Here is a 14,576-nt window from a genome sequence, read left to right on the forward strand (position 1 = left end):
ACTCACCATTTCATCCTTGCCGGAAATCAAGTGCGAGCCATGTTTTTCTTCCTCTTTTATCGTCAATTTCTCATACAGGTCACTGACAATAAATGAAGGGTAATACCTATCCTTTAGGGTCTCATAAACATCGCCCTGGATTTTGCAGAACACTTCAATACCTTTATTTCCTACAAGACACTGCTGGATTTCTTTGTAGAGTGATTTTTCCACAGGTATTTCTTTGCTTTCCACAAAGAAATTCTGGTAAATTTCACCAACTAATTGCGGGATTTCATTCTGAAAAGACAGGAAGATGAAAAACAAGAAAGGTAAGAAATATCATCTCTGACAAAAATATTTTTCTTCTGAATTCTCTCCATCTTTAAGCTGGAAGGAAGACATTGAAAATGGACACTGCTACTGGTACCAGTGGGGGTCGTTGGCATGCGTGTGCACAGAGTCAAGGGGTAAGAGTCTGGCTCCTGAAAATGAATACTTTATGCTGAATAGTTAACGAATATAATTTCTACTAAATGCTGGCAGGGGAAAAGTGGGAACAGTTCTCGTCTTGAAACGGATTCCTTCTTGCAAATCTGAATTCCACAGCTCAGTTATCAGCTAAATTCAATTTGGCTTTAAAAAATCTAATATAAATAATTGGAAGTGCCATTTTTCACTCCAGAAGTCATTATTATGTAATTTAAGAAAACAAGAAAAATCTTCTCCAGAATGATGATGTATTGCACTATAATCAAGCTTATATTAGACAGCTTACTCTTAAACATCATACTAAGGTCACAGCCAGTCTGTTTCAGAAATGCAAACATCTCTTCTGATTAACATAACATTTATATTTCCTCTGAAAATATCTCATTAATTCTAGGAATGTTACACAAAGTCTTCAACAGGATTAAAAAATGAAGACAAACAACTCAATGAATATTGTGAATTTAACAAACATCTCAGAACTTTTACACCCAAATTAGTGTTGTTAGGTCAAAATAAGGCTATTTCATGAAGCTATATACTTTTATTGCACTGAAATCTTTTAAATTGTTTCCAGGAGTTTAGGAAAATTCTTTAGATTGCTCTTCACAATATTCCTTTGAGAGCAGCCAAAAGTCATTTGGAATCAAGTCTGATAAATAAAATACATAATAAAGTGGGCAACTGCAGTATTAGATAAAATGAGGTAACTTGTGACTTACAAAATAACAATATAAGGCATTTCTAAGAATATTTAAAAATACTGTGAGACTGAATTTAATTCCGAAACCAATGTAGTATGTGATTTATGATGTATTTTAATAGTATTGAGTTCTAGCAATACTCACATGAAGTTCAAAGTGCAATGTACCCAGTGACTTTTGTGTTTATTTTAATAAGCCTCTCAAAATACATGTAATGTATATACTATACATATTGTCATGTATATTTATAGACACATATAAACATGCATATTTCATATTCTTTAACTCTTAAAGGTACTGAGAACTTGCCAAGAGCAAAATACAATGCTTATTGGGGCTTTTCATCGTTAAGAGGCATCTAGAACCAAAAATCTTCTTTTGTGGTTTTTTTTTTTTTTTTAATGTTTATTTATTTTTAAGAGAGCGTGAGCAGGGAAGGGGCACAGAGAGAGGGAGACACAGAATCCGAAGCATGCTCCAGGCTCTGAGCCGTCAGCACAGAGCCCGATGCGGGGCTCGAACCCATGAACCTGTGAAATCATGACCTGAGCCGAAGTCAGCCGCTTAACCAACTGAGCCACCCAGGCACACCCCCCACCCCCACCCACTTTTTAAAGGTTTTTGTGTTTCTTAATTCAGTCATATTTTAAATGAAATAAAAGAAGAACAGTAGTGTAAAATATGCACATGATATTAAAATAACAAGGTTATGAGATTGAGGTGTACATGACAAGATCAATTCATTGTACCAGTAATGTGGATGTATATAACTTTTTTTATAATGTGCTAAAAAAGCAAACCAAAAAAACTGCCTGAAAGTAAATTCAGTATTTTGGTACATTTATGAATCTGTTTTTCCCTTGACCACACATTCAGAAGTATCTTTTTGTGAAAATAAAATATAATTTTATTTACCATTATGAGCTGGAACATAATTCCATTATTATATTTGGTTTTAAATAGTCTTTTAATGTATATTTATCTTACAGCTTCATTGAGAAACACAGACACACTGCCTAACATGCAAGTTTTCACCAGCTGGTGATTAATATTTCTTTGAGCCTATATATACTACCTTGTTAGCACTCTTCAGATATTCCACTGACTCCCAAAAACTAATCAGAGCTCTCTTGTCCATCCTTTCCATGTACATTCGAAAGTGCTCTCGGTAGAACGTATTGGCCAAAATATCTTCAAACTGAAGAATCTATTAAGGAAATTTAAGGAAAAAAAATAAGGAAAACGTTAAAAACTTAAAAATAAAATTCTAAATATCAGTCTCCTTTAACTTTCAATGGATTGGTGTCTACATTCAAGAAAAAAAAAGTCTCATTTTTTAAGGTCATAGTCAACCTAATACAGTATTTCTCTCAACTTCCTAAATTTTAAATGGAAAAAGTTATTCAGTATTCAAAATGTACATATTCATAAGTGCCAATTTTCAATTAATCATTCACTCATTCAGCAAAAGATTTATTTGGCATCTACTCTGTATCAGGCACATTTCTAGGAAATCAGACAAAAATCCCGGCCCTATGGGATAAACTGCTAAAAGTTAATAGATACCCATAATAGAAAAATTAAAGAGAAATATATAAAAGACCAGGAAGCTGGACTCTAATAATTTGACATTTTTGCCTTCCATCCTTATACTTGTGATGAAAATTATTTTATATCTTGCTCCTTCACTTACAGTATCATATTCATTTAAGATATCTTTTGTAAGCATCATTTTAATTAGTTCATAATATTGCACTATATATCAAAATGACTCCTTGGTTTACTATTTTGTATGCTTACAGAAAAAGAAAAAACAAATCTGAAGATACAGTGGGCAAAATCTTGAGCACAGGCTGCCATAATAGAAGAAAGCAGATCACTTTCATAATAATTCATAACTCAATTAATTAGGAAAAAATCCCTCAAATTAATTTAGAAGGAACTGAAGTCCCATATCCTTAGTTCTTAGTTAATTAAGAAAAAGACCTGTAAGTATATCTCAAATGCAATTAAAAGAAACACTTATGTTTTAAGATTCTTAACAATTTATATTGTGGCAGTGGGAAATTTTTTGGAAATGTGACCAGTAAGATCTTTCTAAAATCAAGTGCATACGATCAACACAGATTCAACTCTTCTACCAACAGTGAGTCCTCAATAGTTTCTGTAAACAGAAAGAGGCAGGCATTTTTCTAACAACTTCTGGTAACTCATTAAAGGAGACAGCCATCCCATGCTACAGACCCCTAACAATTGGAGTCCATAAATATTTCAGACTATTAGGATTTAGTTTACTAACTTTGGAAAATCATAGCATGTATCTTTATGGAAACCCTACCACTAAAGCACTGTGACATACAAATTCTAACTGTACATGGTCCATGGAGGTTTGTAGGAGCCCATATCAACTCGGGCTAGGCATAACAGATCACTCAGAGAGCTATCGATTTTTAACATAGGGAGAAGCCAAGCAGAAAGGGCATTTGACAAATTCTAAGAAAGTCTCCCCAGTATAATTTTCCTTCGATCAAAATGAATTCCAAATTAGATACAAATTCACATATTTGCAAAACCAAGTCCAAAACACCTTCTAAAATATTAGCCATTTTTAGACTTTTGTGTTTTATGAATATGCTATGTTCAGTTCCAAGAGTGCAAATATATACAAATAAATGACAGCAAATATATCTAAACCATAGTTCAATAGGTGACATATCTCTTAATTGGCCAATGGATTAACCAAGTTCTCTATCCATTTTTTTTTCCTCTCTTGAAAAAGAGAATTTCACTGTGTAACATCTACACTAATGGAATGGGTCTGGGTGGACAGGATGCATAGATAGTACACTTCAAAGTCAAATGTATTCATCTGAGATTAACTCAATCTCAATTAATTTGACATTAATTAATTTCAGTATCTGAGATTTTTGTGTGGAAGTGAAAAGAGAAGGGTGGGTAGGTCAAAGTTGACACCACTACTAAAATAATCATTTTTTAAAAACTATTGATGATATTGGGCACCTGGCCGAGGTGGCTGAGTCGGTTAAGCATCCAACTTCGGCTCAGGTCATGATCTCACCATTTGTGAGTTCAAGCCCCACGTCCAGCTCTGTGCTGATAGCTCATATCCTGGACCCTGCTTCAGATTCTGTGTCTCCCTCTTCTCTCTGCACCTTCCCAGCTCTCTCTCTCTCTCTCTCTCAAAAATAAACATTAAAACAAATTATAAAAAAAGTTAAAAACTATAGATGATATAACAATAATTAAAATTTACTAAGGGCTTCCACACAGCAAACACTGTGCTCTTATTTGTTGGGTCAGCCTTTTTTTCTGTCCTAAGACCTCTGGTAATTCTGGGAGGAGAGCTACCACAGTCGATGGTCTCTAGACTGGATCTGGTTTCATGATGCATATTTTACAAACTTAGTTTTATGTTTTATGTGGATTCCCTCTTACCCAGCTAGTTAATTTTTCTCCAGGAAAATTTCCACCAAGCACTCAAAAGTACCTCAGGGCCTTAGAGGAATAAATGTGTTCCTAAGCACCCAACATGTTACCAAGAGTGACATAGGATTCTCTAGTTACAAAATACTCATGAGAATAACTCCAGAAAACTAATGAGAATATGTAGAGTTAGGATCTTGGGAATAATGTTTTATCCTAAAAGGAGAGGTTACAATTGGATTTTTCTTACATCTGTATCATCACTAAACATACCTCCTTAACAATCAATGCCAGTAATAACATTTATTGAGTGCTCTTATACTAAGTGGTGTACTTACCCACCTATGTTCATTATTTAATGGTTGCCATCTATAGGGTATGCACAAACTATCCCAATTTTACAACTGGAGTACAAACAAGCTAACTAACTTGCCCAAAATCAATCCCCAGTAGATACAGAATTGAGAGCCAGGCTTTCTGACTACGCAGCACAGCTTCTTAACCATAATAAAATAGTTCATCTCCTTAAGAGATTACCTGATTTGTGTTTATAGCAAACTACAAATAGTATGGAAGTCAAGAAGGAAAGATGCATTTAGGAAAAATGCTCTATAAGAACTCCAACAGAAACAGAAAGTCAAGGAATCTCTTCATATTCAAGTGCAGAGTCCTGGGCTACACTCAGTAATATTCTTGGTCTTGGATCAAATACATTGAGATAAAAACTGATCTTAGACAGTGGGTTGGAAGACAGTGGTGGAGTAGAAGGATCACAGGCTTGCCTCATCCCATGAACACAACTAGATAACCAATACCTGAATACCCCAGAAACTGACCTGCAGACTGGCAGAACAAACTCCACAACTTTATAAAGGTAGAGAAGAGGCCACATAGAAGAAAGCAGGAAGTGCGGTGACAGACTTGGGAGAGAAATGGATCCTTGTGCTGCAGTGGGGAGGAAGCCAGGGTCACAGACAAGGGTGGGACACCGGGGAGCACAGGGGAAAATGGATTCCCACAGTAATTGGCCTAAAATGCACGAGGGGTCTAATTTTGTGACTTGTGGCAACCATCAGGGCTTAAAGCCTGAACTTCTTTCTAAAGGTCAGTGGACTTAGAGGTGCTTGGGTGGCTCAGTCGGTTGAGCGTCCAACTTCAGCTCAGGTCATAGTCTCAAAGTTCGTGGGTTCGAGCCCCGTGTCCATCTCTGTGCTAACAAACAGCTCAGAGCCTAGAGCCTGTTTCAGATTCTGTATCTCCCTCCCTCTCTCCCCTTCCTCTGCTCATGCTCTGCCTCTGTCTCTCAAAAATAAATAAATGTTTAAAAAATTTTTTTAGGGCGCCTGGGTGGCTCAGTCGGTTGAGTGTCCAACTTCGGCTCAGGTCATGATCTCGCAGTCCGTGAGTTCGAGCCTCGCGCCAGGCTCTGTGCTGACCGCTCAGAGCCTGGAGCCTGTTTCAGATTCTGTGTCTCCCTCTCTCTCTGACCCTCCCCCGTTCATGCTCTGTTTCTCTCTGTTTCAAAAATAAATAAACGTTAAAAAAAAAAAAAATTTTTTTTTTTAATTTTTTTTAAATTTTTTTTAAATAAATAAATAAATGGAGGTCAGTGGACTTGGCTGGGATAGAGCCCGGAGGGCCCTGCACTGTTCTTGGAGAAAAGTCAAGCCAACAACTCATGGACATACAGCGTGGAAACAGCAATCTGAAGAGCACCTGGGGCACCAAGTAGGGAGGTTATTTACTCATTCTGGAGTGTATCCCAGAGAGGCAGCATTCATGGAGAGACCACTCTGGGAATGAAGGAACTGGCCATAGCCATCTCCCACCACCACCCTACATGCTACTAAACAATGAATGAGTCAACCAGGAAATCAAAGAAGAAATTTTAAAAATACACGGAAACAAATGAAAATGAGAACACAATGGCCCAAACCCCGAGATGCAGCAAAAGCAGTTTTAAGAGGGAAATTTATAGCAATACAGGGCTACCTCAAAAAAACAAGAAAAATCTCAAACATAGAGGACCTTACACATAGAGGACCTAGAAAAAGAACAACAAAACCTAAAAACCAGCAGAAAGAAGGGAATAATAAAGATTAGAACAGAAATAAAGGATATAAAAACTAAAAAAAAATTAAAAAATAAACCCACAATAGAACAGACCAAGAAAATCAGGATCTGGTTATTTGAAAAAACTCAATAAAACTAATAAACTTCTAGCCAGACTTATCAAGAAAAAAAGAAAGAGAGACTCAAAATAACAAATGAGAGAGGAAAAATAACAACCAACTCCACAGAAATACAAGTAATCACAAGGGAATAGTATGAAAAAGTATGTGCCAACAAACTGGACAACCTAGAAGAAATGGATACACTCGTACAAACATATAAACTACCAAAACTGAAATATGAAGAATTAGAAATTTTTTAAGACTGATAACCAGCAAAAAAATTGAACCAGTAATCAAAAAACTCCCAACAAATAGAAGTCCAGGGCCAGATGGCTTCGCAGGTGAATACTACCAAACATTTAAAGTACATTTAATATTTATTCTTCTCAAACTATTCCAAAGAATAGAAAAGGAAGGAAAACTTCCAAATTCATTCTATGAGGCCAGCATTACTCTGATCCCAAAACCAAATAAAGACACCACTAAAAAAGGAGAACCACAGGCCAACATCCCTGATGAACACAGATGCAAAATTTCTTAACAAAATACTACCAAAATGAATCTAACAATACATTAAAAAAATCATTTTCCACAATCAAGTGGGATTTCTTCCCCTAGGCTACAAGAGTGGTTCAATATTCACAAATCAATCACTGTGATACATCACATCAGTAAGAGATGTGTTTCTGTTTATAGATATGAAAAACTCACAGCTAACAACATCTTTAATGAGGAAAACCTCTCAGTTTTCCTAAGGTCATGAACAAGAAAAGGATGTCCACTCTCACCACTTTTATTCAACATAATACTGAGAGTCCTAGCCACAGCAATCAGGCAACAAAAAGAAATAAAGGGCATTCAAATTGGTAAGGAAGAAGTAAAAGTTTTACTATTTGCAGATGACATGATACCATACATAGAAAACTCAAAACACTCCATCAAAACACTGCTAGAACTAACAAATGAACTCAGTAAAGTCACAGGATACAAAATCAATGTACAGAAGTCTGTTGCATTTCTATACACCAATAATGAAGTAGCAGAAAGAGAAATAAAGAAAACAATCCCATTTACAATTGTACCCAAAATAAGATATCCAAGAATAAATCTAACCAAAGAGGTGAAAGACCTGTATTCTGAAAACTCTAATACACTGATGAAAGAAATTAAAGACAACCAAAAGAATGGAAAGACATTCCATACTCTTTGATTGGAAGAAAAACTATTATTAAAACGTCTATACTACCCAAAGCAATCTACACATTTAAGCAATCCCTATCAAAATACCAACAGCATTTTTCACAGAAATAGAAGAATCCTAAAATTTGTATGGAACCACAAAAAGGCCCTGAATAGCCAAAACAATCTTGAATAGAAAAGCAAAGCTGGAGGCATCACAATTCCACACTTCAAGTTATATTACAATCAATGGACCAGAGTAGAAAACCCAGAAATGAACTCACAACTATGAGGTCAATGAATCTTTGACAAAGCAGGAAAGAATATCCAATGGAAAAAAGATGGTCTCTTCAAAAAATGGTGTTGGGAAAACCAGACACCAACATGCATAAGAAAGAACTGGGCCACTTTCTTACACCATACACAAAAGTAAATTCAAAATGGATAAAAGACCTAAATATGAGGCCTGTAATCATAAAAATCCTAGAAGAGAACACAGGCTGTAACTTCTTTGACACAACCTGCAGCAACTTCTTTCTAGATACGTCTCCTCAAGCAAGGGAAACAAAAACAAACTATTGGTACTACATCACAATGAAAAGCTTCTGCAAAGGAAACAAGCAACAAAACCAAAAGGCAGCCAACATAATAGAAGATATTTGCAAATGACATATAAGATAAAGGGTTAGTATCCAAAATATACGAAGAACTTCTCAAACTCAACTCCCAAAAAAACCAAATAATCCAATTAAAAAATGGACAGAAGACACGAAAAAATATTTCTCCCAAGACGATATCCAGATAGCCAACAGACACATAAAAAGATGCTCATCATATCTTACCATCAGGGAAATGCAAATCAAAACTACAATGAGGTAACACCTCACACCTGTCAGACTGGATAAAATCAGCAACAGAATAAACAACAGGTGTTGGTGAGGATGTGGAGAAAAAGGAACCCTCTTGCACTGTTGACGGAAATACAAACTGGTGCAGCCACCGTGGAAAACAGTATGGAGGTTCCTCAGAACGTTAAAGACAGAACTACCTTATGATCTGACAATTGCACTACTGGGTATTTACCCAAAGAATACAAGAACACTCATTCAAAGGGATACATGCACCCCTAAGTTTATGGCGGCATTATTTATAGTAGCCAAGATTTGGAAGCAGCCCAAGTGTCCACTGATTGATGAATGGATAAAAAGTGTGTGTGTGTGTGTACACACACACACACACACACACACACACTGGAATATTATTCAGCCATAAAAAGAATGAAATCTTGCCATTTGCAATGACATGGATGGAGCTAGACAGTATTATGCTAAGTAAAATAAGTCAGAGGAAAACAAATACCATATAATTTCACTCCTATGTGGAATTTAAGAAACAAAACAATGAGCAATGGGAAAAAGAGAGACAGAGAGAGAGACAGAGAGAGAGAAGCCAACAAACAAACTCTTACCTACAGAAAACAAACTGATGGGTCACCAGAAAGGGGGGGGGGGGGGGCGTGAAGTAGGTGATGGGGATTAAAGAGTGCACATGTGATGCATACCGGGTGATGTTTGGAATTGTTGAATCACTATATTGTACATCTGAAACTAATATAACACTATGTTAACTAACCGGATTCAAAATGAAGCTTAAAAAAAAAGAAAGAAAACTGATTTCAGAGATCAATCATTTACTGCCACTGATTTCCACACCCCTTATATTTTCATTTCCTCTTCTCCCTTTATTTTTTCTTAAATTCTTCCTTCCATCTTTCCATTTGGGGGCCATTTGAAAATGAGTGTACAACCTTACAAAAAATAAAACAATACAGATTTTTTTGTTTCCATATTCAGATGAAAACAAAGCCAGATAGGAAGGCAATACCGTGTAGGTAAAATTGTTCAGGATTTAGAGGTTTGAATCCTGGCTTTGCCAGAATTTCCAGTTCTGGGAGCTCTAAGTGACTCCGTCACTCTGAGCCTCAGTTTCTTCTTCTATAGATTGGCAATAGTACCACCTTTATGGGTGGTACTTTATGGGTTGTTGTGAGACTTGTCATAGCTGTTGTCAATGACAAGAGACAACAAAAACTCATTAGGAAGAAACTGAACCAAGATTTTGGCTAAAAAAAGAAAAGACAATGACAGGTGCCAAAAATCAGGGTAGTTAAGTAACTTACTAGATAAGTAAACACAGGTGAAAGGAATAGGTCAGTGGGTCTCAAGTGGGGTTAAGAGAAAGATTACAAAGGGGTTGGTAAAAATTTTTGTGGATGACAAATACAATTACTATCTTGACTGTGGTGATGGTTTCATGAGTACATACATATGTCAAACTTATCAAATTATATACTTTAAATATGTACAATGTATTGTAGATCATTATACCTTAATAAAGCTGTTTAAAAATTAAGGCTTGACAACAGAATTGCAGAAAAATGATGTATACAATTTTATACTAAAGACTCACTTCCAGGAGTACATATATTGGAGTAATTTTTCTATTCACAGATCACTATATTTGATTTGCTAATATTTTGTTAAGAATTTTTTGTTTAGGTTCTTGATGAATATTGGTAAGTAATTTTCATTGTTTTAATGTTTTTCTCTGGTTTGGTGTCAGAGTTATGTTGGTTTCTTATGAGGAGTTAAAGTAGCTTTCTCCTCCATTTTTTGAAATAATATTGCTAAGATTGATATTATCTTTGTCTTGAATGTTCAGTAGAATTCACTAGTGAAATTATCTGGGCCGGAAGCTTTCTTTGTGGGAAGGTTTTAAATTATATATTCATTTTCTTTAATACACCTAAGGCTACTCTGATTTTTTATTTCTTTTTGAGTCAGTTTTGGTAATTTGTATTAATACTTGTGGGATACAGTTAAGGAATTTGTGTATTTTATTCAAATCGCGAAATTTATTGGCTTAAAATTGTTCATAATATTCCTTTGTTTTCCTCTTAATGCATCTAAGATCTACAGTGATGCCCCCTCTCTCATTCATAATGGTCATTTGTGCCTTCTCTCTTCTTTTTGTTAAACTAGAGTGTATAATCATCTTTTCAGAGAACTACCTTTTGTTTTCATTTATTTTTCTCTACTGTTTTTCTGTTGTCTATTTCACTGATTTCTGTTGTTATATTATTTCCTCTTTTCTAGTCATTTTAGTTTTCATTTGTAGCTTCTTAAGGAGGAAGAACACTGATTTTAGACCCTTCTCCTCCTCCTCGTCCTTCTTTCTCCTTCTTGCAAACTGTGAAGTCATGACCTGAGCTGAGATTAAGAGTTGTACACTTAACCAACAGCCACCCAGATGCCCCGACCTTTCTTCTTTTTTAATATAAGCATGAGTGTTTCCTTCCAAGTACTGCTTTAACTGTATCCCACAAGTATTAAGATGTTATATTTTCACTTTCATTCCATTCAAACTAGTTCCTAATTTCCCTTCTGATTTCTTGATTCAAGCTTTATTATGTTGTTTAATTCTTCAAATATTTGAGAATTTTCCAGATCTTTCCAAATCCACTTGGTCAGAGAATACAGTCTGTATAATTTTAAACCTTTTTAATCTGTCGGGATTTGTTTTATTGCCCAGCAGTATAGTCTTTCTTGGTGAATGTTCAATATATGCTTGAGAAGAATGAGTATTCTGTTGATGTTAGGTGGAATGTTCTAGAAATGTCCATTAGTTCCCATTAGTTGTACTAGTGTTTACATTTTCTATATTCTGGTTTTTTGTTTCTTTTTTATCAATTACTGAGAGAGAGGTGTGAACACTTCCAATAGTAATTGTGGATCTTTTTTCCTCCTTTCAGTTCTGTCAGTTTGTACTTCACATATTTTAAAGGTCTCACTGATTGCATACATATTTACATTTAGGATTATCATGCCTTCGTGATGAATTGACCCCTCTATCAGAATGAAATGTTCTTCATCCCTAGTTATATTCCTTGTCCTAGTGTCTATTTCGTCTGATGCTAACATTAGCTACTTTATATTTCTTATGCTTTGTGTTTACATAGCATGCCTTTTCTCCTCCTTTCACTTTCAACCAATCTTTGCCTTCATATTTAGTTTCTTGTAGAGGGCATATAATTCTTTCCTATTATTTATTTACTTGATCACTTTCTTTTAATTGAGGGATTCATCTAATTTTGAAGACTAAGTTCTGAAATAAAGTTAGGTGGCGATTCCTCTGGATTAAATATGATTAGGTTATAGCAAAACCATTCTACCCATGTACGGCCCCAAATTAACCAGTCTTACCTTTAGAATAGCAAACCATTATAAACATTAGAATTCTGTAATATTATCTGAGGCTTCCAGCCTGAAGTCTAACAGAAATGATTTTCCTCTGAGGTTAAACTGTTGCACCAGCAATGGGTTGTGCCTTTCCTAAGTATCTGGGGAGACAAGTCAAAGTGGAGGTAAAACCAGATTAAGCCTACTTCTACTAAATACTGCCAGGTAATGTATACTGACATCACTTTCAGCTCTCCTAAAATGAGCTTCTTTTATGTTTCCCAAGGTTTTCTTTTACCATAAGATCTAAAACCACATCATCTTTTGACTAGGTAGCAAACCATCAGGTGCTTCTTCTAGGTGCGTATCTCCCATTTTTACTGGATCACTTACCTTTCTATTTTATAATTATATGGGACTCTTTGCAAGAAGAGACTCCATCTTATTCCTTTTGGATCCTAGTACCTTGCACTGCAACTGAGAGACTGTGGACCCACAATAAATGTCTGTTGAATGAATAAATGAATACATGGGACACATGAAGAGAACCTCTTCTATGAGAGACGTGGCTGGAAATCTATTAGAGTCCAGAGGCTGACAAGAAAGAGGAAGAAAGACAACATTCAACCTGCCAAATCCACTCTCTCTTCAACGTCCACCAAAAGGTGAAATTTTCACTTTGTACCACAAAGCCAAAACTACAGAAAGGTATATTTGCTAACAGCAAAATAAACAGATCTCCAGTGGTGAGGAGACGCCTCTATAAAACAAGAGCTATTCGGGGCTTCATTTGTACCACTTGTGTAAGATATTGCGGAAGAACTCTGGCTTGTGTTAGAGTTGGTTCAAGGTCGAACATACACTATCCTGAAGAAGCTCTAATGAATACTGGGCCATGTACAAGAAAAAAAGGTCAAAGCTCATCACTGGAATACGAGGAAGGGAAAAATCACAGATAAGCATCTGAAGTCAAACCAAGAACTGAAGAGGAAAAGATCAAGAGACTAAAAATCCAAATAGGTGAGGTCAGAGGCTGTAGCCAGAGTTAACTTAATACTGATGGTGGCCTCTTTGTGACTAAGTGCCTTCTTTCAAAAGAGGAGTTTGGAGTTTGCCCTGAAGTCCTGTTCCCAAGTGGTACAAGCAAGCCCTTCCGGGAGTCCCACTACCGTTTCCTTCAATCCTAGCGTTCTCTCAGTCTTAGAAGACAAGCTTGGGTCCTTCAGAGTATACAGCTGGTGCTGAGGTAGGGCTAGGACACTTTCCTAAGCTCCATGATTTCAGGACTCAGTATCAGACAGTCCAAAGTTTTGTTCAAAAAATAGTCGCTGATATATTATGGCTTAGTGAGAAAGCACTCAGACTGTGTAGCAACTAGATCTGGGTTTATATCTAGTTCTGCCTCTTCCCACCTGGCCTTAGGTAATTTACTTAAACCAACTCTGTTTCTTAGCCTTTAAATGGAAATATTGAGAGATTCAAATTTCATAGAGTTGTGGTGAGAGCTAAGTAAAATAACCACAAGATACTTTCCATTCCACAGGTGGTTATTTCTTTCCAACTGGTAGTGGGTAACTTGACTGGGCCCTTACAAATGTAAGCATGTGCCTCTGGGACAGGAAAATACACATGGGCATGCACACACACACACACACACACACACACACACACACCCCGTGCCTATCTCTCATACCTATCACCCTTCACAGAAGTCAAGGACACCAAGTAATACAGCTCTTTGACGTGTAAAAGCAAACATGTGAGTCTCTGTTCTGGAACATATGCTTTATGTTAAATACCAAAAAGCTAAAATATTGGATGGGAGATTACATGAATGTTTATGATAAACATGAAATGGTCAAAACAAGAAACTGCAAAGTTCTACCTTCTGGCTTTGAGGCCCTTCTCCCTCATCCAAGGCCCCATCCTCTTGCTGGTCATAGGCAGGGCCTCCCAGGATTCGGATTCTCTTCTCGCACTGCTTCTTAGCCACAGTCAGTTGGTTAATGTACCTTTTCATATTCCTGGCCCTTAGGAGATCAGCTTTCATTGCAGCAGTTTCTTTACCTTGAATGGGATGGATGGACAGGACCCAGTCAGAGGACAAGGTATGAAAAGGGGAACATAACAACACTGAAAAGATTGGTATCTGATGTGGTACATTTTGAACAGTGGGTATTGTTCATGCTACACACATATGTATATATACTCTCAAAGAGAAACACCATTAATTTCTAAATATAATTTGTACATATACCACTGAAAAATCCTACTCAAGGGTAAAACATTAACAAAAAAACCCCTCTCCTCTGTATATATATACTCACATGTGCATGTATGTATGTGTATTTAAATATCTTTACATGTAT

General features: G+C 36.3%; 1 protein-coding gene across 5 annotated transcripts in view; it reads right to left on the reverse strand.

The window, feature by feature from the left end:
- SNX25 (sorting nexin 25) overlaps positions 1–14,576 on the reverse strand; it is a 131,704-nt gene that overhangs the window by 30,376 nt on the left and 86,752 nt on the right. For 4 of the 5 annotated variants that reach the window (XM_078445293.2, XM_078445295.2, XM_078445294.2 and 1 more), the window contains exons 7-9: positions 14,093–14,274; positions 2,248–2,379; positions 7–279 (exon numbers count right to left, since the gene is read on the reverse strand). In XM_078445293.2, the coding sequence (XP_078301419.2) occupies positions 7–279; positions 2,248–2,379; positions 14,093–14,274 (587 nt within the window). The remainder of the gene's footprint in view (positions 1–6; positions 280–2,247; positions 2,380–14,092; positions 14,275–14,576) is intronic. The other variant, XR_013555005.2, reaches the window with a different exon arrangement.

The sequence above is a fragment of the Panthera onca genome, chromosome B1, assembly GCF_046562875.1.
Source record: "Panthera onca isolate mPanOnc1 chromosome B1, mPanOnc1 haplotype 2, whole genome shotgun sequence".
Classification (NCBI taxonomy): Eukaryota; Metazoa; Chordata; class Mammalia; order Carnivora; family Felidae; genus Panthera; species Panthera onca.